General features: G+C 38.8%; 1 protein-coding gene and 1 long non-coding RNA gene across 6 annotated transcripts in view; one reads left to right on the top strand and one right to left on the bottom strand.

Annotated features, from left to right (window-relative positions):
* Window positions 1-23200, bottom strand: part of LOC139032573 (uncharacterized) — a 178355-nt gene that overhangs the window by 140664 nt on the left and 14491 nt on the right. The gene's annotated exons all lie outside the window — the stretch shown is intronic.
* The window catches only part of LOC110126549 (disintegrin and metalloproteinase domain-containing protein 5-like), a 122124-nt gene that overhangs the window by 87173 nt on the left and 11751 nt on the right, over window positions 1-23200 (top strand). For 2 of the 5 annotated variants that reach the window (XM_020876255.2, XM_070459857.1), the window contains 2 exons: window positions 9547-9706; window positions 11162-11212. In XM_020876255.2, coding sequence (XP_020731914.2) covers window positions 9547-9706; window positions 11162-11212 — 211 coding nt within the window. Of the gene's footprint in view, window positions 1-9546; window positions 9707-11161; window positions 11213-23200 lie in introns of those variants that run through there. The other 3 variants (XM_020876257.2, XM_020876256.2, XM_020876258.2) reach the window with 2 other exon arrangements.

Genomic DNA, 23200 nt, shown 5'->3' with positions numbered 1-23200 from the left:
CCTTGAGAATATCCCCATCCCTAGGGTTCTTGAGTATTGTTTTGAGGTCAAGTAGGTCTGGATGAGACTGCGAACAACTGGAGGATATTCCTGATTTCAGAAAAGGATGTCTGTTCACCTTTACACCTTTTCCTTTTGGGTCAAATAAATGATGAACTCCTGGGCAGGCTTATATGCAGCTTGAATACCAAGGGAAGACATACGTAGGGGAGTAACTTTTTAGACAATTAAAATACAGATATATCAGACTGTGTGTAGACCAAAAAAAGGAAATATAATCATTTAACATGTAACAAACAACTATATATATTATTATTTTCACATAAATATGTAGACAAATAGGTATTTATTTTAAATTTTATATTATTCTGTATTGTGTACTTTTGTTGTATAAGTGAAATGAAGTCGCTAGGTCATGTCTGACTCTTTGTGACCCCATGGACTGTAGCCTACCAGGCTTCTCCATCCATGGGATTTTCCAGGCTAGAGTACCGGAGTGGGTTGCCATTTCCTTCTCCAGGTTGTTACATAAATTGCTATTATTTAAGTGAAACAGCAATAGAACTAATTAACAGTGCTTATCAATAGTAGTTTATAGAAAAATCAATTAAAAGTAATAATATATGAACAAAAACTATACTTTCTAATGAGAATATAATGTATTCTCTAATACAGCAATCTACTTTACCTCTTTTTAAAAACCCTGTACTAGATATTTAAGTTTTGCCTGGCTATCTTCTTTTTTCTTAAAATACATAAATGTAAGATTTTTACAAAGAAAGAATAAAGATATAACAGGAAAGATAACGGAAAGAATAAAAATATAACAGGAATAATTAAAGATACCCTCATATTTAATGAAAATAACATTGACGTGCTTCTTTCAGTGCCATAATACAGTCAGACATATTTTTTGTTTCATTCTCCAGTTATACTTTTCTGAACTGCAGCCTTTAAGATATCCTTCTTTTAAGTGGTAGCAACGTGGAATAGAATCAAATGTAAGATTCATTTTGACCTGACGCTTTGTTTTAACAAGCCCACATTTACTGAATTGTGGTATCAGTTCATTGTAATGGCATTATGCTAAGTATCTTGACAAAAGCAGTTGAACATAGGATACGAAGGGTTCTCTTTACTAGATAAAGCAGGTTTTCAGGCTTGGAAAAACTATTAATATTTTGCAGCTCTCCAAAAATGTTTAAATTCATCACATAGGCTATCCATGTCTCAAATGCCCATCATTTTTATGTACTCCAAAGCACACTGGATGTTAAATATTTCTTTTTCAGGGAACGTGGCTTAAAGCATAGAAGTAATCTTAGTTGGTGAAATCTAATTTGAATTCCATATAAATTACCGTTTTAATAAAGGAACTGAGGAAGTCCTTCCTAACTTGCTCACCCATTGCTGGTTACATTTTTTGAGTTCCGAAGCAGTCTTTATTTCCAAAAGTATGAGTACACTTTTTTTCAGTGTATGAATTGCTGTCACAACCTATGCAAATCATAAAACTACCAAGGTGTAGTCAGTACATCCTCTTCTGGAATTCTGAAGGCCTCTTCACAGATCATCAGATTGCTTTGGAAAAGCAGCATATAAATTTCCATTTCACTGTGAACTTTCTTTTCTCTATGCTCATCCGCCATGAATTTCAACATTAGAGAAGTATTTTCTTCTTGTCCAGCCTTTTAAAAAATAAGATTTTACATCAGGTAAGTATTTTATCTTGGGCTTCCCAGGTGGTTTGATGGTAAAAGAATCTGCTTGCCAATGCAAGGGACCCTGATTTGACCCCTGGGTCAAGAAGATACCCTGAGGAGGAAATGGCGACCCACTTCAATATTCTTGCCTGAGGAATTCCATGGTCAGAGGAGCCTGGTGGGCTACCGTCCATGGGGTCGCAAAGAGTTGGCCATGATTGAACACGCACACACTGCACTGCAAATATTTCAACATATCTTCTATGGCCAGCAAAGAGTACAACCATCTTGTACACTTGTTTAAGGAAGCAATGTCTTTCCATGGTGTGAAGTTAAAAAAAAAAAAATTCTTGTTACATGCTTCTGCACATTTTGAGGAAACTAAAAGTGATTGAAATTTTCATTTTGAAAACCTTTATATCATAGAAAAACTAATCACACCCCTTTCAGTGTTGTGTAACAGGTGGACAGGACATTTGGCACATGAGATCTTTTTCTTCAGTAAGAAATTTATAGACTGAATAGAGCTTGCAAAGATTCACATTTGCTCTGTCTGCTAAATATGCATATAGATGAGCAAAGACTACTTTGTGTTTGATCAGGATAGCAAAAATCTCATTTTATATGGTTTTATTAAAATTTTCATAGAAACTCAGAAGCTTATTTGAAATTCTCTTCTGGAAGCTGGGGTGATGTGTGTTACCACATTTACTTTCTAGAACGTGACAGAGTCATTGCCTCACTGTAAGGGGTCAACAGATGTTATCAGAACTCCACTTTTCCCTCTCACTAGTCACATTTACTTTCTAGAACGTGACAGAGTCATTGCCTCACTGTAAGGGGTCAACAGATGTTATCAGAACTTCCACTTTTCCCTCTCACCAGTCATTTCAGTTACAATCTATGAATTTGGAAATGTAACTTCACTGTTTTGTAGAGCAATCAAGAAACTGAATGAACAGATAAAACGTGTTTGTCCTTGTAGTGTGCCCAGAACTACTTCAGCAGTAGTTATTTTTACCTGAACACTGCCATCTTTAGGGAACAATTTTTTTTTTTTTTAATTTAGGAAACAAAAATGTGTAATTGATTTAGATACTTGCTTGTCTCAACCCAGACATTTGAGATTTCATCTCCATATGTGTTTTTTCAGCTCCATCTCCACCATACCCAATTCAAAATATTTTTTTATTAAGATATAAGTGATGTGTAGCATTACAGTAGTTTCAGGGGGTACAATATAATGATTTGATATTTTATACATTGTAAAACGGTGTGGGTCATCACTACAGTAGGTCTAGCTAACACCTGTCAGCATATTTATTATAGTTTTTTTTTTTTTTTTTCTTGTATGGGGAACTTTTAAGGTATGCTCTGTTAGCATCCTTTAAATAAGCAATGCTGTATTATTCAATGCTTCTGCACACTCAGCAGAGATGTCAGCAAAGCAATTTCACATTAGGTCTGAAGTGTAGGGTGTAAGACCTCTGCCCTCAGCACTCTATGAGCAAGTGAAATAAGATTAAGCACAAAGGAAAAAGAGAAAGGAGGCAGAGACAAAATGACTTGGTTGAAAGTCATTTTGCTCTTGCAAAAACACCAAAATCACAACTAACTGCTGAACAGCCATTGAAAACATACAATAGATTTGGAACATACAAATAGATACCCTACATCCAAGTACAAAGCAAAAGCCACAATGAGACAGTAGGAGGGGTGCAATAGCGATAAAATCAAATCCCATACCCACTGGGTGAGTGACCCACAACCTGGAAAATAATTATATCACAGAACTTATACACAGAAGTGAAAGTCATGAGCACCTACATGGGGGTCCCCAGCTTATGGGTCTGTCTTCGGTAGGAATTCCCTGAGCATCTGGCTTTAAAGGCCAGTGGGATTTGATTGCAGTAATTCCATAGGACTGGGGAAAACAGAACCTCCACTCTAGAGGGCACACACAGGTTCTTGTGCACAACAGGTCTCAGTGGAAAAGCAATGACCTCCTAAGAGCTTAAACTATCATACCATCATGCTCATTTCAAGTGGTAGTAAGTAGTAAGTTTATGTTCAAAATTCTTCAAGCTAGGATTCAGCCATATGTGAACTGAGAAAATTCCAGATGTGCAAGCTGGGTTTCTAAGAGGCAGAAGAACCAGAGATCAAATTGTCAACATTCGTCGAATCATGGAGAAAGCAGCAAAGTTCCAGGAATGCATCTACTTCTGCTTCACTGACTACACTAAAGCCTTTGACTGTGTGGATCACAACAAACTGTGGAAAATTCTTAAAGAGATGGAAGTACTAAACTAACTTACCTGCCTCCTGAGAAACCTGCATATGTGTCAAGAAACAACAGTTAGAACTAGACATGGAACAACAGATTGGTTCAAACTGTGAAAGGCAGACAACAAGGCTGTATATTATCACCCTGCTTATTTAATTTCTATGCAGAGTATATCATGCGAAATCCTAGATGGAAGGAATCACTAGTTGGAATCAAGATTGCCAAGAGAAATATCAACCACCTCAGATATGCAGATGATACCAGTCTGATCATAGAAAGTGAAGAGAAACCAAAGAGCCTCTTGATGAGGGTGAAGGAGGAGAGTGACAATGCTGGCTTGAAACTCAATATTCAAAAAACTAAGATCATGGCATTCAGTCCAATCACTTCATGGCAAATAAAAGGAAAAAAGTGTTACCAGTGACAGATTTTATTTTCTTGGCTCCAGAATCACTGCAGATTGTAACTGCAGTCATGAGATTAAAAGACGTTTGTTCCTTGGGAGGAAAGCTATGACAAACGTAGACAGTGTATTACAAAGCAGAGACATTGCTTTGCTGACAGAGGTCCATCTAGTCAAAGTTATGGTTTTTCCAATAGTCATGTACAGGTGTGAGATTTGGACCATCAAGAAAAAAAACAAAAAAAACAGCTGTGGATAGACAAGCATACAATAGACATTCTTGTTCCTAAAGGAAGAAATTGGAAAGGAGAGAATGGTGACAGGTCTCATGAAATACAAATAAAACTTAGCAAGGCAAATTACATTTGATGTTAAGGTTGGAGAATAACCCTCTTAGTTTTGATGTTCTGTCCTCCAGAGCTTTTGGGGTGGGAGCTGCAGTAGCTTCTACCCTACCTCTTCAGCTTGGGACAGAGGTTCCGTCCATACAGCTCTTTGGAGTAAACTGTCCCTGAGCCACTGGGCAACGGAGCTTGGCTGGTCAAAACTGAGGAAGAGACAGCTCCTGGCCCCGTGATGGGAGAGGAAGCCTTGATGATCTCTGAGTCACCATCTGCATTCTTCTCTTTTCTTGAAGGATAAAGCATATTGACAGCCAGTTGGTTCTATGGCCCTATGCTGTTCCCTTTGGTCTGACCTGGCAGTGTTTCTGCTGATATCATCTCATCCTTATTCCTGCCTTCTCCTGAGATGGTTCACGTGCACAGTATATTTATCAGATGATTTTTCTACCCACATTTTGGGAACATGTTCCACCCCCCCTCCTTTTTTTTTTTTTGCAAAATTCATAGACTGAGAATTCTACAAATCTTTAAATTCTGGCACCTCTCTGGTTAGCACTAACTTCTTCACTTTGTCTCCTCTGCTCACATTTTACTCTAATGATTATCAAGCAGGAAGAATCTTCACTGGAGGGTCGGTGTTTTTGTTTAACTAAGATCTCCAGGATTGAGGTCCACCTGCATTAAAGAAAGCTACTGCCTTACTCAGCCTACTGATATAAATGTTGGGCTTCCTGGGTAGCTCAGATGATAAAGAATCTGTCTGCAATGCAGGAGACCTGGGTTTGATCCCTGGGTAGGGAAGATCCCCTAGAGAAGGGAATGGGAGCTCACTCCAATATTCTTGCTTGAGAAATCCCATGGATAGAGGAGCCTGGTGGGCTACGGTCCATGGGGTCACAAAGAATCAGACACAACTGAGCAACTAAAACACACATACACACATTGATTTAAATATTAATTTCATTTGAAAACACCCCACAGAAACACCTAAAATATTACTTGAGCAAGATCTGAGCTCATTGTGGCCCAGTGAAGTGGATTCGATCCCTGGGATGGGAAGATCCTCTGGAGGAGGGCATGGCAACCCACTCCATTATTCTTGCTTGGAGAATTCCATGGACAGGAGAGCCCGGCAGGCTTGCAAAAGAGTTGGACATGAGAGGAACAGAGCACACACACTTTTGAGAATACATCGATTATTCTAAGTAAACCTGGAATTTACTAATGGTAGAATAGCTGGCTGGAGAAACTAGGGAATCATGTAACTGTGTAGTTAACAGTGAAAAACTGAAATTACTATTTGTGATCAATCTTGTGTCTACACAGAACTTCTCATCTTGTTTTGCTGTCGTCCATCTGAATGTAGTGTGGAGTTGGAGGAGAAGGGGGAAAGTTTTGGGAGTTGCTGCTCTATATACCTGATATTTACTCATGAAGTCTGCTAGGGTCACATCTGTGTTTTGGGGCGTTTGATATGACAATTAAACCCTTGAGTCATAAAGACTGAGATATTTGGGGAAAATAAAAGGGAGGACCTAGAGCCAGACATCCTGAAATGTGAAGTCAAGTGGGCCTTAGAAAGCATCACTACAAACAAAGCTAGTGGATGTGATGGTATTCCAGTTGAGCTATTTCAAATCCTGAAAGATGATGCTCTCAAAGTGCTGCACTCAATACGCCAGCAAATTTGGAAAACTCAGCAGTGGCCACAGGACTGGAAGAAGTCAGTTTTCATTCCAATCCCTAAGAAAGGCAATGCCAAAGAATGCTCAAACTATCACACAATTGCACTCATCTCACACGCTAGTAAAGTAATGCTCAAAATTCTCCAAGCCAGACTTCAGCAATATGTGAACCGAGAACTTCCAAATGTTCAAGCTGGTTTTAGAAAAGGCAGAGGAACCAGAGATCAAATTGCCAATATCTGCTGGATCATCAAAAAAGCAAGAGAGTTCCTGAAAAACATCTATTTCTGTTTTATTGACTATGCCAAAGCCTTCGACTGTGTGGATCACAATAAACTGTGGAAAATTTTGAAAGAGATGGGAATACCAGACCACCTGACCTGCCTCCTGAGAAATTTGTATGCAGGTCAGGAAGCAACAGTTAGAACTGGACATGGAACAACAGACTGGTTCCAAATAGGAAAAGGAGTACATCAAGGCTGTATATTGTCACCCTGCTTCTTTAACTTATATGCAGATTACATCATGAGAAACGCTGGGCTGGAAGAAGCACAAACTGGAATCAAGATTGCCGGGAGAAATATTAATAACCTCAGATATGCAGATGACACCACCCTTATGGCAGAAAGTGAAGAGGAATTGAAAAGCCTCTTGATGAAAGTGAAAGAGGAGAGTGAAAAAGTTGGCTTAAAGCTTAGCATTCAGAAAACTAAGATCATGGCATCTGGTCCCATCACTTCATGGCAAATGGATGGGGAAACAGTGGAAACAGTGTCAGACTTCTATTTTTGGGGGCACCAAAATCACTGCAGATGGTGACTGTAGCCATGAAAGTAAAAGATGCTTACTCCTTGGAAGGAAAGTGATGACCAACCTAGACAGCATATTAAAAAGCAGAGACATTGCATTGCCAACAAAGGTCCATCTAGTCAATGCTATGGTTTTTCCAGTGGTCATGTATGGATGTGAGAGTTGGACTGTGAAGAAAGCTGAGTGCTGAAGAATTGATGCTTTTGAACTGTGGTGTTGGAGAAGACTGTTGAGAATCCCTTGGACTGCAAGGAGATCCAACCAGTCTATCCTAAAGGATCAGTCCTGGGTGTTCATTGGAAGGACTGATGCTGAAGGTGAAACTCCAGTACTTTGGCCACCTGATGTGAAGAGCTGACTCATTGGAAAATACCCTGATGCTGTGGGGGGATTGGGGGCAGGAGGAGAAGGGGCCAACAGAGGATGGGATGGCTGGATGGCATCACCGAGTCGATGGACATGAGTTTGAGTAAATTCCGGGAGTTGGTGATGGACAGGGAGTCCTGGCGTGCCGCAGGGGCGTTGCAGAATCAGACATGATTGAGCGACTGAACTGAAATGAACTGAATAGTTATATGACTGGATGTCCTGAGCCATCTTTGAAAGGAGGTAGAATCCTTGAGGCATATTGTTGGGGACTAGTTTAACTCATGGGAACTGGACACTTAGAGTAATTAATTAAACAAAGATCCCAAACTGAAAGAAGAATTTATAGACAATAGTCTTTGTTGGCAGGTATCAGTACACAGTGCTCGTTAAAACTAGACAGTAAAAGGGAAAGAAGGACCTTTTTTTTTTTTTTTTTTTCTGGTCTGGGGAAATCCTGCTTAGAGTTTCAAGACCACTTTCCTATCTTACATTCACTTTCAAAATGGCCACCTGATCTCCATGATTACCCAGAAGGCTATACATGAGGTTGAGAATCAATCTGCCGGATATAACTAGAGATGCTGATCTCTTCATCTGATTCATTTGTCTAGTTACAAATATCATGTAATCTTTATCTTGAAGATACTGGGAACCCCAGGCACACGCACAGAGCTGATTGAAAAAGAAAATGTTGCTCCTACCTTGAACTCTCTTTAAAAACCATGGGAAAAAAGGAGAAGAATTGGGGCTATCCTAAGAGAAGAATTTTGAGCCTCAGCGATCATCCACACTGTAGCTGGCGAGTTGCTCTTCTGACTGTCAGCTCCTCCATGTGGCTAAGAAGTGATAGAGCAGGAAGTGAAGTGAAGTGAAAGTCACTTAGTCGTGTCCGACTCTTTGTGACCCCATGGACCCTAGTTCATGGAATTCTCCAGGCCAGAATTCTGGAATGGGTAGCCGTTCCCTTCTCCAGGGGATCTTCCCAACCCAGGGATTGAACCCAGGACTCCCACATTGCTGAAGAGTTCATATCAAATGAAAGAAAGCAAGCCAACAAATTATGAAGAAAGCAGGACTCAATACATTAGGACTCCAGGAAGGTGAATACAGATGTCAGCTGAGAATCTATAAGAACAGATGAGGAAAATGTAAATATTAGCACTTGTCAATCAGAAGTGGGTCAGAGGCAGATTTAGCCACGCATTCTGTAAAATCTAGAGTTGTTTTTAACAATTTCCTACTGCCACATGTTTGATGTATTTGATTAAAGAACTTAGTTAAATAAGTTATTTAGAGTATTACTTTTTAATTTTTAGAAAAAATTCTAGTCATATAAAAAAAATTAAATGCCACATAAAGTGTGAAAGTTTTAGGTGCTCAGTTGTGTCCAACTCTTTGTGACCCCATGGAGTGTAGCTCCCCAGGCTTCTCTGGCCATGAAATTCTCTAGGCAAGAATACTGGAGTTGGTAGTCATTCCCTTCTCCAGCGGATCTTCCCGACCCAGGATTGAACCCGGGTCTCTTGCACTGCAGGCAAATTCTCTACCATCTGAGCCACCAGAGAAGCCCAAATGCCACACACCCCAGATTTAATTCTCACATACAGGTAAAATCCCAATACTCTTTGTGATATATATGTTTGAACCTCAGAAACCCTGTGTCAGAACAGAATTGAAGAAATACTTGCAGGTGTTAAATATGTGGTCCATGAAAGCACAACACCTTCAATCAAGGAAATCACCATATGGTAGAAGTTTGAAAACACAGAACCATCAGTAAAGCTCATTGAATAGATTAGTTAGGTTTTCGGATTTTATTGTATTCACAGTCTATATGAATGAATTGTTTAGTGTTTGGGAATATGGTTGGTAATAATAGCTTTGCACCATTTTATTTGGTCAATAAAATCTCTGACATAGTTTGAAATGATATTTTCCATTCGAGGTAAAAGCTTTTTGAAGGAAAGATCTCTTGGTCATCCAAAACGCAGACTTCAACTAGTTTTCTACATTTCTATACCTGTGTGCATCATTGCTGCCGCTCTTATAATAAAGCAGGATAAAATAAGAGCGCTGTGCTACAAAGGAGAACTTGAAAGTGAAAGGTATATATGTTTTATTCTTATCAAATAAATAAGTCAAGAAAAAAGTATTTATACATGGTTCATCTAGAATATACTAAGACTATAGGTAAAGCGATATGAGGAGAGAAACACAGATACATTTCAAATTGGCTTGGTGTCCTTCATCTTTTTTCTGGTTTTACTACATTTTACCAGCAGTATTACTTGAGGAGGATGGGTGCCAAGGGTCTGGTGGAGATTTATTCAGCCTCTTAGTCCACTATGATAGTTTCTGCTCAGTTGTTTCCGACTCTTTGAGACCCCGTGGACTGTACACCATAGGCTCCTCTGTCCATGGAATTCTCCAGGGAAGAATACCGAAGTGGGTTGTCATTTCCTTCTCCAGGGTGTCTTCCTTACCCACCTCTTCTGCATTGCAGGTGGACTCTTTACCATCTGAGCCACCAGGCAAGCTCTTAATCCACAGACTCCTGTCTATATGGTCATATTGTACATGAGAGAATTCTTTTCATGAGAATAAATAATAACACTGCATTTAAAAATGAAATTTTAACATATAGAGCCTCAGACCAGTGGTAAATAACTTCATTAATATACCCCACTCCACTAGAGATAAGATCTATGAATATGCCTGCATAATATTTATTTTCCTATTTCTTTATACTGATGATTGGGCAAGTCATTTGTCAACTAGAAATTACATGTATAGTTCATGTTAATCAGGTTAGACGGGAGGAAGTGTCATGAAATGGGGAGAAAATTATATTTAGTCTTAGAAAACCTGGCTTCAACTCCTAAATATTGCATATCTTGATAACAATGATATCTTGAGCAAAGGGTTTAATCTTTATGTTCTTAAATTTTTTCTCTGTAACTGTATAAAATGTGAGATAATAGCTTTCCAATTTATCATAAACTCCTGGGTACTCCAAATTAACAAATGACATTATATTATCTGTAATCCATTATACAACAATTAAAGCATCATTATTGAGCCCCTTATTCATAATTTACTATATTTTCCCACAGATGTATTTATCTCTAGTTTTACTTTCTTGGAATTGATATAAAGAGAAGATGAGTATGTTTATGAGAGGATGAAAGAAATCTATAGAAATGTATAGAAAATAAACTGAAATTTTGGATTGCTACTTTATGGTTTTGGCTTAACTTGGGTGAGAGTTAGGATTACCATAGAATCAAGGGGCCTGCCTGCAAATATGTGGGCTTATACCATAAATATTTGAGTAAATGTGAAATGAGAATGAGAAGATTAGGTCTACATAGCAAGATGGCTGGTGGCGTTTCTCCTAATATTGACATGGCTGTTATTTTATTGCTTTTATTTCCTTGGAAGGAGACATTTTATTTAGTGAATCACTATTTCTCTGAAGAACATTCTTCATTCAAATAGTCACTTGATTAAGATTTTAAAAATCTCCTCCTTTTAAAATATAAACATTATCGGTGTTACAGATCTGTGTCAGAAGAAAGCAGCGCTGACAGCAAGTCCCTCCCCAGCGTCAGGTGAGTAGAGCAGAATTAACCGTTCTGCACTGTACCTTTCGATCATTGCACAAGTAGCACTTAAAATCATTCATCTAAAACCAAGCATTTGTTCATAATATTCTTATATGGTCCCCATTGTAGATGATTTTATAATGCTGAATAATCAAACTTGGTTTCATGATGTCTCAACCCTCCCTGACCCACACCAAAGGAGTGATTTTTGTGTACCCACACTAGCATTTATGACCACATAATTTTTTTTTTTTTGAGGTTTGGTAAGGTGAACTTATATCTTGATGATGTTCTACTGCCACATGAAAAGAAGACTGATGTTGTAAAGATGTCAGATGTGCTTATAGTTATATTTTTATGACAGAAAAAAATTATTGTTAGTAAGATAGAGTCGTGGAGTTTTCATTCATTTTACTGTCTTAAGATCTCAAATAACCACTGAACTTGACAACCATCAAGGAATGAAGAAAATAAACTAAACCCAAATTAAGTGGGAGGAAGGAAATAATAAAGGTTAGAGCAGATATGAAGAAAATGAAGAATAGAAAAGCAATTTTAAAAATCAAGACATAAGCATGTTTTTTTTTTTGAAAAAAGAAAGAAATTAACAAACCTTTAGCTAGGCTCACTAGCACAAATAGGGAGAAGACTAATATAATAAAACCAGAAATAGTATCATTACAAATACTACAGAATTAATATTTTTATGGTTTATAGTTCCTTAAAGATTACTATGAACATTTGTATGGTAAGAAACTGAAAAACCAAAAAGAAATAAATACATTCCTGGAAACGTGTAACATGCCAAGATTAAATCATGAAGAAATAGAAAGTGAGCAGATTAAAACCTAGTAAGGAGAGTGAACCAGTAATTAAAACCCTCACAACAAAGAAAAGCACAGGACAGATTGGTTTTACTAGTGAATTCTACCAAACATTTAAATAGAAATTAAAGTCAGTATTCTATGCTGTTCTCTCAAAACATCCTACCCTTGCCTTCTCCCACAGAGTCCAACTAAGAAAAATAAATGGGAAAAAATAAAACAAAACAAATAAGTCAGTATTCTAAAACTGTTCCAAAAAATATAAAGGTGAAAACACAAGCTCATTTTATGAGGCCAGCATTACTCTGATACTAAAATTGGTAAGAACTCCACAGAAAAAGGAAACTACAATTTAGTATCTGTGATGAATATAGATGCAAGAATTCTCAGCAGATACCAGCAAAACCAAATTCAACAGCACTTGGAAAAGATTATGCACCATGGCAAAGTGATATCATGGGAGTGCAAGGATGGTTCAACATATGAAAATTAATCAATGTGATAACACCCACCACATTAACCAGATGAAGAATGAAAATGACAAGATTGTCTCAGTAGATATAGAAAAAATATTTGACAAATTTAAAACGTCTTTATGATATATCCTTTCAACAAATTAAGAACAGAAGGAATTTACAACATAGTAAAAGCCATATATATGAGAAACTCACTGCTAGTTTACACTCACTGTTTCCATTGTTTCTCCATCTATTTGCCATGAAGTGTTGGAATCAGATACCATGATCTTAGTTTTCTGAATGTTGAGCTTTAAACCAACTTTTTCACTCTCCTCTTTCACTTTCATCAAGAGGCTCTTTAGTTCTTTGCTTTTTACCATTAGAGTGGTGTCATCTGCATATCTGAGGTTATTGATATTATTCCTGGCAATTTTGATTCCAGCTTGTGCTTCATCCAGCCCAGCATATCTCATAATGTACTCTGCATATAAGTTCAATAAGAAGGGTGACAATAACAGCCTTAACATACTCCTTTCCCGATTTGAAACTAGTCTATTGTTCCATGTCCAGTTCTAACTGTTGCTTCCTGACCTGCATACAGATTTCTCAAGAGTCAGGTCAGGTGGTCTGGTATTCCCATCTCTTTCAGAATTTTCCACAGTTTATTGTGATCCACACAGCTGAAGGCTTTGGCATAGTCAATAAAGCAGAAATAGATGTTTTTCTGGAATTCTCTTGCTTTTTCTATGATCCAGTGGATGTTGGCAATTTGATCTGTGGTTCCTCTGCCTTTCTAAATCCAGCTTGACAAGAATAGAAGGAACACACCAACATAATAAAAGCTATATATGACAAACCCACAGCAAGCATTACCCTCAATGGTGAAAAATTGAAAGCATTTCCCCTGAAATCAGGAACAAGATAAGGCTGCCCACTCTCACCACTACTATTCAACATAGTTTCGGAAGTTTTGGCCACAGCAATCAGAGCAGAAAAAGAAGTAAAAGGAATCCAGATAGGAAAAGAAGTGAAACTCTCGCTATTTGCAGATGACATGATCCTCTACATAGAAAACCCTAAAGACTCTACCAGAAAATTACTAGAGCTAATCAACAAATATAGTAAAGTTGCGGATATAAAATTAACACACAGAAATCCCTTGCATTCCTATACACTAACAATGAGAAAACAGAAAGAGAAATTAAGGAAACAATACCATTCACCATTGCAACAAAAAGAATAAAATACTTAGGAGTATATCTACCTAAAGAAACAAAAGACCTATACATAGAAAACTATAAAACACTGATGAAAGAAATCAAAGAGGACACAAACAGATGGAGAAACATACCGTGTTCATGGATTGGAAGAATCAATATTGTCAAAATGGCTATACTACCCAAAGCAACCTATAGATTCAATGCAATCCCTATTAAGCCACCAACAGTATTTTTCACAGAACTAGAACAAATAATTTCACAATTTGTATGGAAATACAAAAAACCTCGAATAGCCAAAGCAACCTTGAGAAAGAAGAATGGAACTGGAGGAATCAACCTGCCGGACTTCAGGCTCTACTACAAAGCCACAGTCATGAAGACAGTATGGTACTGGCACAAAGACAGAAATATAGATCAATGGAACAGAATAGAAAGCCCAGAGATAAATCCACAAACCTATGGACACCTTATTTTCGACAAAGGAGGCAAGGATATACAATGGAAAAAAGACAGCCTCTTTAACAAGTGGTGCTGGAAAAACTGGTCAACCACTTGTAAAAGAATGAAGCTAGAACACTTTCTAACACCATACACAAAAATAAACTCAAAATGGATTAAAGATCTAAATGTAAGACCAGAAACTATAAAACTCATAGAGGAGAACATAGGCAAAACACTCTCCGACATAAATCACAGCAGGATCCTCTATGACCCACCTCCCAGAATATTGGAAATAAAAGCAAAAATAAACAAATGGGACCTAATGAAACTTAAAAGCTTTTGCACAACAAAGGAAACTATAAGCAAGGTGAAAAGACAGGCCTCAGATTGGGAGAAAATAATAGTAAATGAAGCAACAGACAACGGATTAACTCAAAAATATACAAGCAACTCCTGATGCTCAATTCCAGAAAAATAAATGACCCAATCAAAAAATGGGCCAAAGAACTAAACAAACATTTCTCCAAAGAAGACATACAGATGGCTAACAAACACATGAAAAGATGCTCAACATCACTCATTATCAGAGAAATGCAAATCAAAACCACAATGAGGTACCATTACACGCCAGTCAGGATGGCTGCTATCGAAAGTCTACAAGCAATAAATGCTGGAGAGGGTGTGGAGAAAAGGGAACCCTCTTACACTGTTGGTGGGAATGCAAACTAGTATAGCTACTATGGAGAACAGTGTGGAGATTTCTTTAAAAACTGGAAATAGAACTGCCATATGACCCAGCAATCCTACTTCTGGGCATACACACTGAGGAAACCAGACCTGAAAGAGACACGTGCACCCCAGTGTTCATCGCAGCACTGTTTATAATAGCCAGGACATAGATGCAACCTAGATGCCTATCAGCAGATGAATGGATAAGAAAGCTGTGGTACATATACACCATGGAATATTACTCAGCCATTAAAAAGAATTCATTTGAATCAGTTCTAATAAGGTGGATGAAACTGGAGCCCATTATACAGAGCGAAGTAAGCCAGAAAGATAAAGAACATTACAGCATATTAACACATATATATGGAATTTAGAAAGATGGTTAGTGATAACCCTATATGCAAAACAGAAAAAGAGACACAGATGTACAGAACAGACTTTTGGACTCTGTGGGAGAAGGCGAGGGTGGGATGTTTCGAGAGAACAGCATTGAAACATGTATATTATCTAGGGTGAAACAGATCACCAGCCCAGGATGGATGCATGAGACAAGTGCTCAGACCTGGTGCACTGGGAAGACCCAGAGGGATCGGGTAGAGAGGGAGGTGGGAGGGGGGATCGGGATGGGGAACACATGTAACTCCATGGCTGATTCATGTCAATGTATGACAAAACCCACTACAATATTGTAAAGTAATTAGCCTCCAACTAATAAAAATAAATGAGAAAAATGAATAAATAAATAAATAAATCCAGCTTGAACATCTGAAAGTTCATGGTTCATGTACTGTTGAAGCCTGGCTTGGAGAAGTTTGAGTATTACTTTGCTAGTGTGTAAAATGAGTGCAATTGTACAGTCAATGGAGCAGTCTTTGGCATTGCCTTTCTTTGGGATTGGAATGAAAACTGACCTTTTCCAGTCCTGTGGCCACTGCTGAGTTTTCCAAATTTGCTGGCATATTGAGTGCAACACTTTCACAGCATCATCTTTTAGGATTTGAAATAGCCCAACTGGAATTCCATCACCTCCATTGGCTTTGTTCCTGGTGATGCTCCCAAAGGCCCACTTGACTTTTCATGCAAGGATGTCTGGCTCTAGGTGAGTGATCACACCATCATGATATCTGGGTCATGAGATCTTTTTTGTATAGCTCTTCTGTGTATTGTTGCCACCTCTTCTTAATATCTTCTGCTTCTGTTAGGTCCATAGCATTTCTGTCCTTTATTGTGCCCATCTTTGCATGAAATGTTCCCCTGGTATCTCTAATTTTTTTGAAAAGATATCTAGTCTTTCCCATTCTATTGTTTTCCTCTGTTTCTTTGCATTGATCACTAAGAAAGACATTCTTCTCTCTCGCTATTCTTTGGGACTCTACATTCAAATGGGTATATCTTTCCTTTTCTTCTTTGCCTTTTACTCCTCTTCTTTTAACAGCTATTTGTAAGGTCTCCTCAGACAGCCATTTTGCCTTTTTGCATTTCTTTTTCTTGGGGTTGGTCTTGATCCCTGCCTCCTCTACAATGTCACGAACCTCTGTCCATAGTTCTTTGGGCAGTTTGTCTATTAGATCTAATCCCTTGAATCTATTTCTCACTTTCACTGTAATGGTAAGGGATTTGATTTAAGTCATACCTGAATGGTCTAGTAGTTTTCCCTATTTTCTTCAATTTAGGTCTGAATTTAGTAATAAGAAGTTCATGATCTGAGCCACAGTCAGCTCCCGGTCTTGTTTTTGCTGACTATATAGAGTTTCTCCATCTTTGGCTGCAAAGAATATAGTGAGTCCATTTTCAGTATTGACCATCTGGTGATGTCCATGTGTAGAGTCTTCTCTTGTGTTGTTGGAACAGGGTGTTTGCTATGATTGGTGTGTTCTCTTGGCAAAAGTCTATTAGCCTTTGCCCTGCTTCATTCTGTACTCCAAGGCAAAATTTGCCTGTTACTCCAGATATTTCTTGACTTCCTACTTTTGCATTCCAGTCCTGTATAATGAAAAGGACATCTTTTTTGGGTGTTAGTTCTAAAAGGTCTTGTAGGTCTTCATAGAACTGTTCAACTTCAGCTTCTTCAGCATTATTGGTCAAGGCATAGACTTGGATTACTGTGATATTGAATGGTTTGCCTTGGAAACAAACAGAGATCATTCTGTTGTTTTTGAGATTGCACCCAAGTATTGCATTTTGAACTCTTATGTTGACTACGATGGCTACTTCATTTCTTCTAAGGGATTCTTGCCCACAGTTGTAGATATAATGGCCATCTGAGTTAAATTCTCCCATTCCAGTCCATTTTAGTTCGCTGATTCCTAAAATGTTGATGTTCACTTTTGCCATCTCCTGTTTGACCACTTCCAGTTTCCCTTGATTCATGAAACTAACATTCCAGGTTCCTATGCAATGTTGCTCTTTGCAGCATCGGACTTTACTTCCATCACCAGTCACACCCACAACTGTGTGTTGTTTTTGCTGTGGCCCCATCTCTTCATTCTTTCTGGAGTTATTTCCCCACTGATCTCCAGTAGCATACTGGGCACCTACCGACCTGGGGAGTTCATCTTTCAATGCATCTTTTTGCCTTTTCATACTGTTCATGGGGTCTAAAGGTACGAATACTGAAGTGGTTGCCATTCCCTTCTCCAGTGGACCACGTTTTGCCAGAACTCTCCACCATGACCCGTCTGTCTTGGGTGGCCCTACTCGGCATTGCTCATAGTTTCATTGAGTTAGATAAGGCTGTAGTCCATGTGACCAGAGTGGTTAGTTCTCTGTGATTGTGGTTTTCAGCCTGTCTGCCCTCTGATGGAGAAGGATAAGAGGCTTATGGAAGCTTCCTGATGGGAGAGACTGACTGAAGGGGAGACTGGGTCTTGTTCTGATGGGTGGGGCCATCTCAGTAAATCTTTAGTCCAATTTTCTGTTGATGGGTGGGGCTGTATTTCCTCCCTGTTATTTACTGGGGTCTCTGCTTCTTTCTCCTGGGTCCTGGTGCATACAAGGTTCTGTTTGTGGTCTCCAGAGTCTGTTTTCCCAGTCCTGTGTAAGTTCTGGCAGCTCTATGTTAGGGTTAATGGTGACCTCCTCCAGGTGGGCTTATGCCATACCCAGGTCTGCTGGGACCCAGAGTCCCTGTGCCTGTGGAAGTCCACTGCTGACCCATACCTCTAGAGGAGATACTCTAACACAATTCTGTCTCAGTTTCTGTGAGGTCTCTGGGTCCTGGTGTGTCCAAGGTTTGTTTGAGCCCTTGAATGTCTCTGGTGGGTATGGGGTTGGATTCTAAACACAATTTTTCCCCTTCTACCATCTTGCTGGGGCTTCTCCTTTGCCCTTGGATGGGGGCTATCTCCTCAATGTTGATCCTGTGTCAGGCAGCCACTGCTCCAGCGGTGAAAACAGTGACAGACTTTACTTTTTTGGGCTCCAAAATCACTGTAGATGGTGATGGCAGCCATGAAATTAAAAGATGCTTGTTCCTTGGAAGGAAAGTTATGACCAACCTAGACAATATATTAAAAAGCAGAGACATTACTTTGCCAACAAAGGTCCATCTAGTTAAAGCTATGGTTTTTCCAGTGGTCATGTATGAATGTGAGGGTTGGACTATAAAGAAAGCTGAGCACCAAAGAATTGATGCTTTTGAACTGTGGTGTTGGAGAAGACTCTTGAGAGTCTCTTGGACTGTAAGGAGATCCTACCAGTCCATCCTAAAGGAAATCAATCCTGAATATTCGTTGGAAGGACTGATGCTGAAAATGAAACTCCAATACTTTGGCCACTTTATGTGAAGAACTGACTTATTAGAAAAGACCCTGATGCTGGGACAGATCGAAGGTGGGAGGAGATGGGGACAACAGGATGAGATGGTTGAATGGCATCACCAAGTCAATGGACATGAGTTTGAGTAAACTCTGGAAGTTGGTGATGGACAGGGAGGCCTGGTGTGCTGCAGTCCATGGAGTCACAAAGAGTTGGATACGACTGAGCGACTGAACTGAACTGAATTTATACTTAAAGTGGAAAACATTGAAGCAGTTCCTATATTAGCCATTAAAAAAAATGAAAGAATGCCATTTGCAGCAACATGGATAGACCTAGAGAATGTCATAGTGAGTGAAGTAAATCAGACAGAGACAGAGAAATATCATATGACATTCCTTATATATGGAATCTAAAAAGAAGTGATACAATTGAACTCACAAAAGAGAAACAGATTCAGCGACTTCAAGATCGAGCTTGTAGTTGCCAGGAGGGGAGGGTGAGGAGAAGGAGTATTTAGGGAGCTTTGGGTGGACTTGTACATACTGCTCTATTTAAAACGGATAACCAAAACGGACCTACTGTAGAGCACAGGAATTCTGCTCAGTGTTATGTGGCAGCCTGGATGGGAGGAGAGTTTGGGGGAGAATGGATACATGCATATGTATGTTTGAGTCCCTTTTATGTTCACCTGTAATTAATCAACTATAACCCAATACAATATAACAAGTTAAAACATCTACAAATTCAATGAAATGTCTATCAAAATAATAATGGCATTTTCACAGAAATATAAAAAATTAATTGATGTGGAACCACAAAGGACCCTCAATAGCCAAAACATTTTGAGAACAAAGCTGGAGGCCTCAAACTTCCTGATTTTTAAATATATCGCAAGCAGTAATTAAATACTATAATTAAAAGAGCATGATACTATTACAAAGACAGATACCAATGAAATGAAATAGCACAGGATTCAACCCCCACATGCATAGTCAAATGATCTTTGAAAGAGGTGTCAAGAATACACATTTGGAAATGGTATTGGCAAAACTGGATATGAATAAGAATGAAATTGAACCTTTACCTTATATCAGACACAAAAATAAACTCGAAATGGATTAAAGTCTTAAATGTGACCCCAAACTATAAAAATTCTAGAAGAAAACATAGGGAGAAGGCTTCATATCATTGGTCTTAGCAATGAATTTTTGGATTAATACCAAAAGTACAGGCAACAAAAGCAAAAAATAGACAGGTAGGGCTCCATCAAACTAAAACCTTCTGCATAGCAAGGAAAACATTTAATATAGTCAATGAGCAATTTATGGAAAGGGGGAAAATATTTGTAAACCAAGCATCAGATAAAGAATTAATAACCAAACACATAAGTTACTCTTACTATCAATAAAAAAATTAATACCTGATTTTAAAATGGGCTAAAGTGTTGAATAGATGCTTCTCCCAAAATGCCATACTTATGATGAATAGGTATAGTAGGAAAAGATAGTTCAGGTCATCAGGGAAATGCAAATCAAAACCACATGAGGCATCACCCATTAGAATGGCTATTATTTAAAAAACCCACAAGTCAACAAATGTTGGCAAGGATGCAGAGAAATTGGAATCATTTTACATGGTTGTGGTGGTGGTTTAGTCGCTAAATTGTGTCCGACTCTTGTGACCCACTAGCCCACCAGGCTTCTCTGTCCATGGGATTTCCCAGGCAAGAATACTGGAGTGGTTTGCCATTTCCTTCTCCATTACATTGTTGGTGGGAATGCAAAATATTGTAGCCATTGTTCAAAACTATTGGAGATTACTCAAAAAATTAAAAAATAGGACTACTGTATGACCCAGCAATCCTACTTTGATATATATTTCCCAGAAGAATTGAAATCAAGATCTCAAAGAAGTATTAGCATTTTCATGTTCGTTGCAGCACGACACAAACTCAGTGTCCATCAATGGATGAAGGGGTAAAGAAAATGTGCTATATACATATAATGGGATGTTCAGCCATAAAAACGAAGGAAATCCTGCATATATTACCACATAGTTGAACCTTGAGGACATTATGCTGATTAAAATAAGCCAGCCACAAAAGGACAAATCACTGCATGATTCCTTTTAGGATATCTCAAATTGTGAAGCTCCTAGAACTGAGAGTAGAATTTTAGTTGCCTCAGGTTGGGGTGAAGGGAAAGTGGGATGTTGCCAATCAATGAGAATGGCGTCTTAGTTGTACAGAATCTAGACATGTGCTGTATACCATCATCCATAGTGTCGTTCCCAGGTGGCACACGTGATGAAGAACCCACATGCCAGGAGATGCGAGTTTGATACCTAGGTTGGGAAGATCCGCTAGAGGAGGAAATGGCAACCCATTCTAGTATTCTTGCCTGGAAAATCCCATGGAGAGAGGAGCCTCGCGGGTTATAGTCCATGGGGTCACAAAAAGTCGGACACAACTGAGCTTGCATGTGGCAGCACAGCATTGTATGCTTAAAAATTGAAGAGAATGGATTTCATTTATGTGTCTTTAACCTCAGTAGAATAGTTTTTTAAAAAATTTAGGAAGCTTTGCTTCACAAAAGACACCCTTGTGAAAGAGAAAAGGGAATTCACAACGTGGGAGATGATGTTTGTAATACATGTTTCCAATAAGGGATTCACACTCAGAATACATACAGGATTCCTGCCAAGCAATAACAAAAGGCAGGAGCCTAATAGGCAAAACATTTGAAAAGACACTTCACAGAATATGATACAAAAGAAGCTCAAAACATGAAAAATTGCTTAACATCATTTGTCATCAGAAAAAGGCAAACTAAAATAAAAACAAGTGTTCCCCATACCCTTAGAAGAGTGGCTAAAATTAAAAGAACTGGCAACTTCAAGGGTAGGTTAGAATATCAAGCAACAAGAACTCTAACACGCTGCAGGCAGGAGCATATTACTTTAATACTTTTATTACTGTTCAGCAGTTTGGCATCTCCTAAAGCAATTAGACTGAAGGTCAGGAAGCAACAGTTAAAACTGGACATGGAACAACAGACTGGTTCCAAATAGGAAAAGGAGTACGTCAAGGCTGTATATTGTCACCCTGCTTCTTTAACTTATATGCAGATTACATCATAAGAAACGCTGGGCTGGAAGAAACACAAGCTGGAATCAAGATTGCTGGGAGAAATATCAATAACCTCAGATATGCAGATGATACCACCCTTATGGAAGAAAGTGAAGAAGAACTAAAGAAGCTCTTGAAAGTAAAAGAGGAGAGTGAAAAAGTTGGCTTAAAGCTCAACACTCAGAAAACTAAGATCATGGCATCAGGTCCCATCACTCCATGGCAAATAGATGGGGAAACAGTGGAAGCAGTGTCAGACTTTATCTTTTGGGGCTCCAAAATCACTGCAGATGGTGATTGCAGCCATGAAATTAAAAGCCACTTACTCCTTGGAAGAAAAGTTATGACCAACCTAGACAGCATATTAAAAAGCAGAGACATTACTTTGCCAACAAAGGTCCATCTAGTCAAGGCTATGGTTTTTCCAGTGGTCATGTATGGATATGAGAGTTGGACTATAAAGAAAGCTGAGGGCCGAAGAATTGATGCTTTTGAACTGCGGTGTTGGAGAAGATTCTTCAGAGTCCCTTGTACTGCAGGGAGATCCAACTAGTCCATCCTAAAGGAGATCAATCCTGAGTGTTCATTGGAAGCACTGATGTTGAGGCTGAAACTCCAGTATTTTGGACACCGGATGTGAAGAGCTGACTCATTGGAAAAGACCCTGGTGCTGGGAAAGATTGAAGGCAGGAGGAGAAGGAGGTGACAGAGGATGAGACGGTTGGATGGCATCACCGACTCAATAGACATGGGTTTGGGTGGACTCTGGGAGTGGTGATGGACAGGGAGGCCTGGCATGCTGCGGTTCATGGGGTTGCAGAGTTGGACACGACTGAGTGACTGAAGTGAGCTGAACTGAAAGCTGTCAGGGTTCAATTAAATGTATGATTTTTATTTTTACTATTATAATGCTTATTAAGTTTTACATTTATAAGTAATTAAATGTTTCCTAAAATTTTGACAAAGGATTTCCTTAAATTTTGAGTCCAGTTATCTAAAATATTTTTCTTTCCTTTTCCATTTAACTTGAATCTGCTTGTCTTTACTTCTTTTTTTATGCTTTTAACTTTAAGGCTTATTCTTTTCAAACATCAATAATCTATGTATAGGTGCTGTGCTAAGTTGCTTCAGTCATGTCTGACTCTTTTCAACCTCAGGGGCTATAGTCTTCTGGGCTACCTCTGTCCATGGAATTCTCTAGGCAGGATTACTGGAGTGGATTGCCATGCCCTCCTCCAGAGGATCTTGCCGATCCAGAGAGCGAACCCTCATCTCAAGTCTCTTGTATTGGCAGGCGAGTTTTTTACCACTAGGGCCTCCTGGGTAGGCTTCAGTATATTTAACATAAACTCATTCAAAATATTTTTTATGTACAGGGGTAGAGAAAACTTAGAAAAAGATTCTGAAATTCATGTGAGGGGAAAGTAGGGATAACA

The sequence above is a fragment of the Odocoileus virginianus genome, chromosome 32 (genome assembly GCF_023699985.2).
Source record: "Odocoileus virginianus isolate 20LAN1187 ecotype Illinois chromosome 32, Ovbor_1.2, whole genome shotgun sequence".
NCBI lineage: Eukaryota > Metazoa > Chordata > Mammalia > Artiodactyla > Cervidae > Odocoileus > Odocoileus virginianus.
Note: the sequence above shows the minus strand (reverse complement) of the source record. Positions and strands in the feature narration are given on the sequence as shown.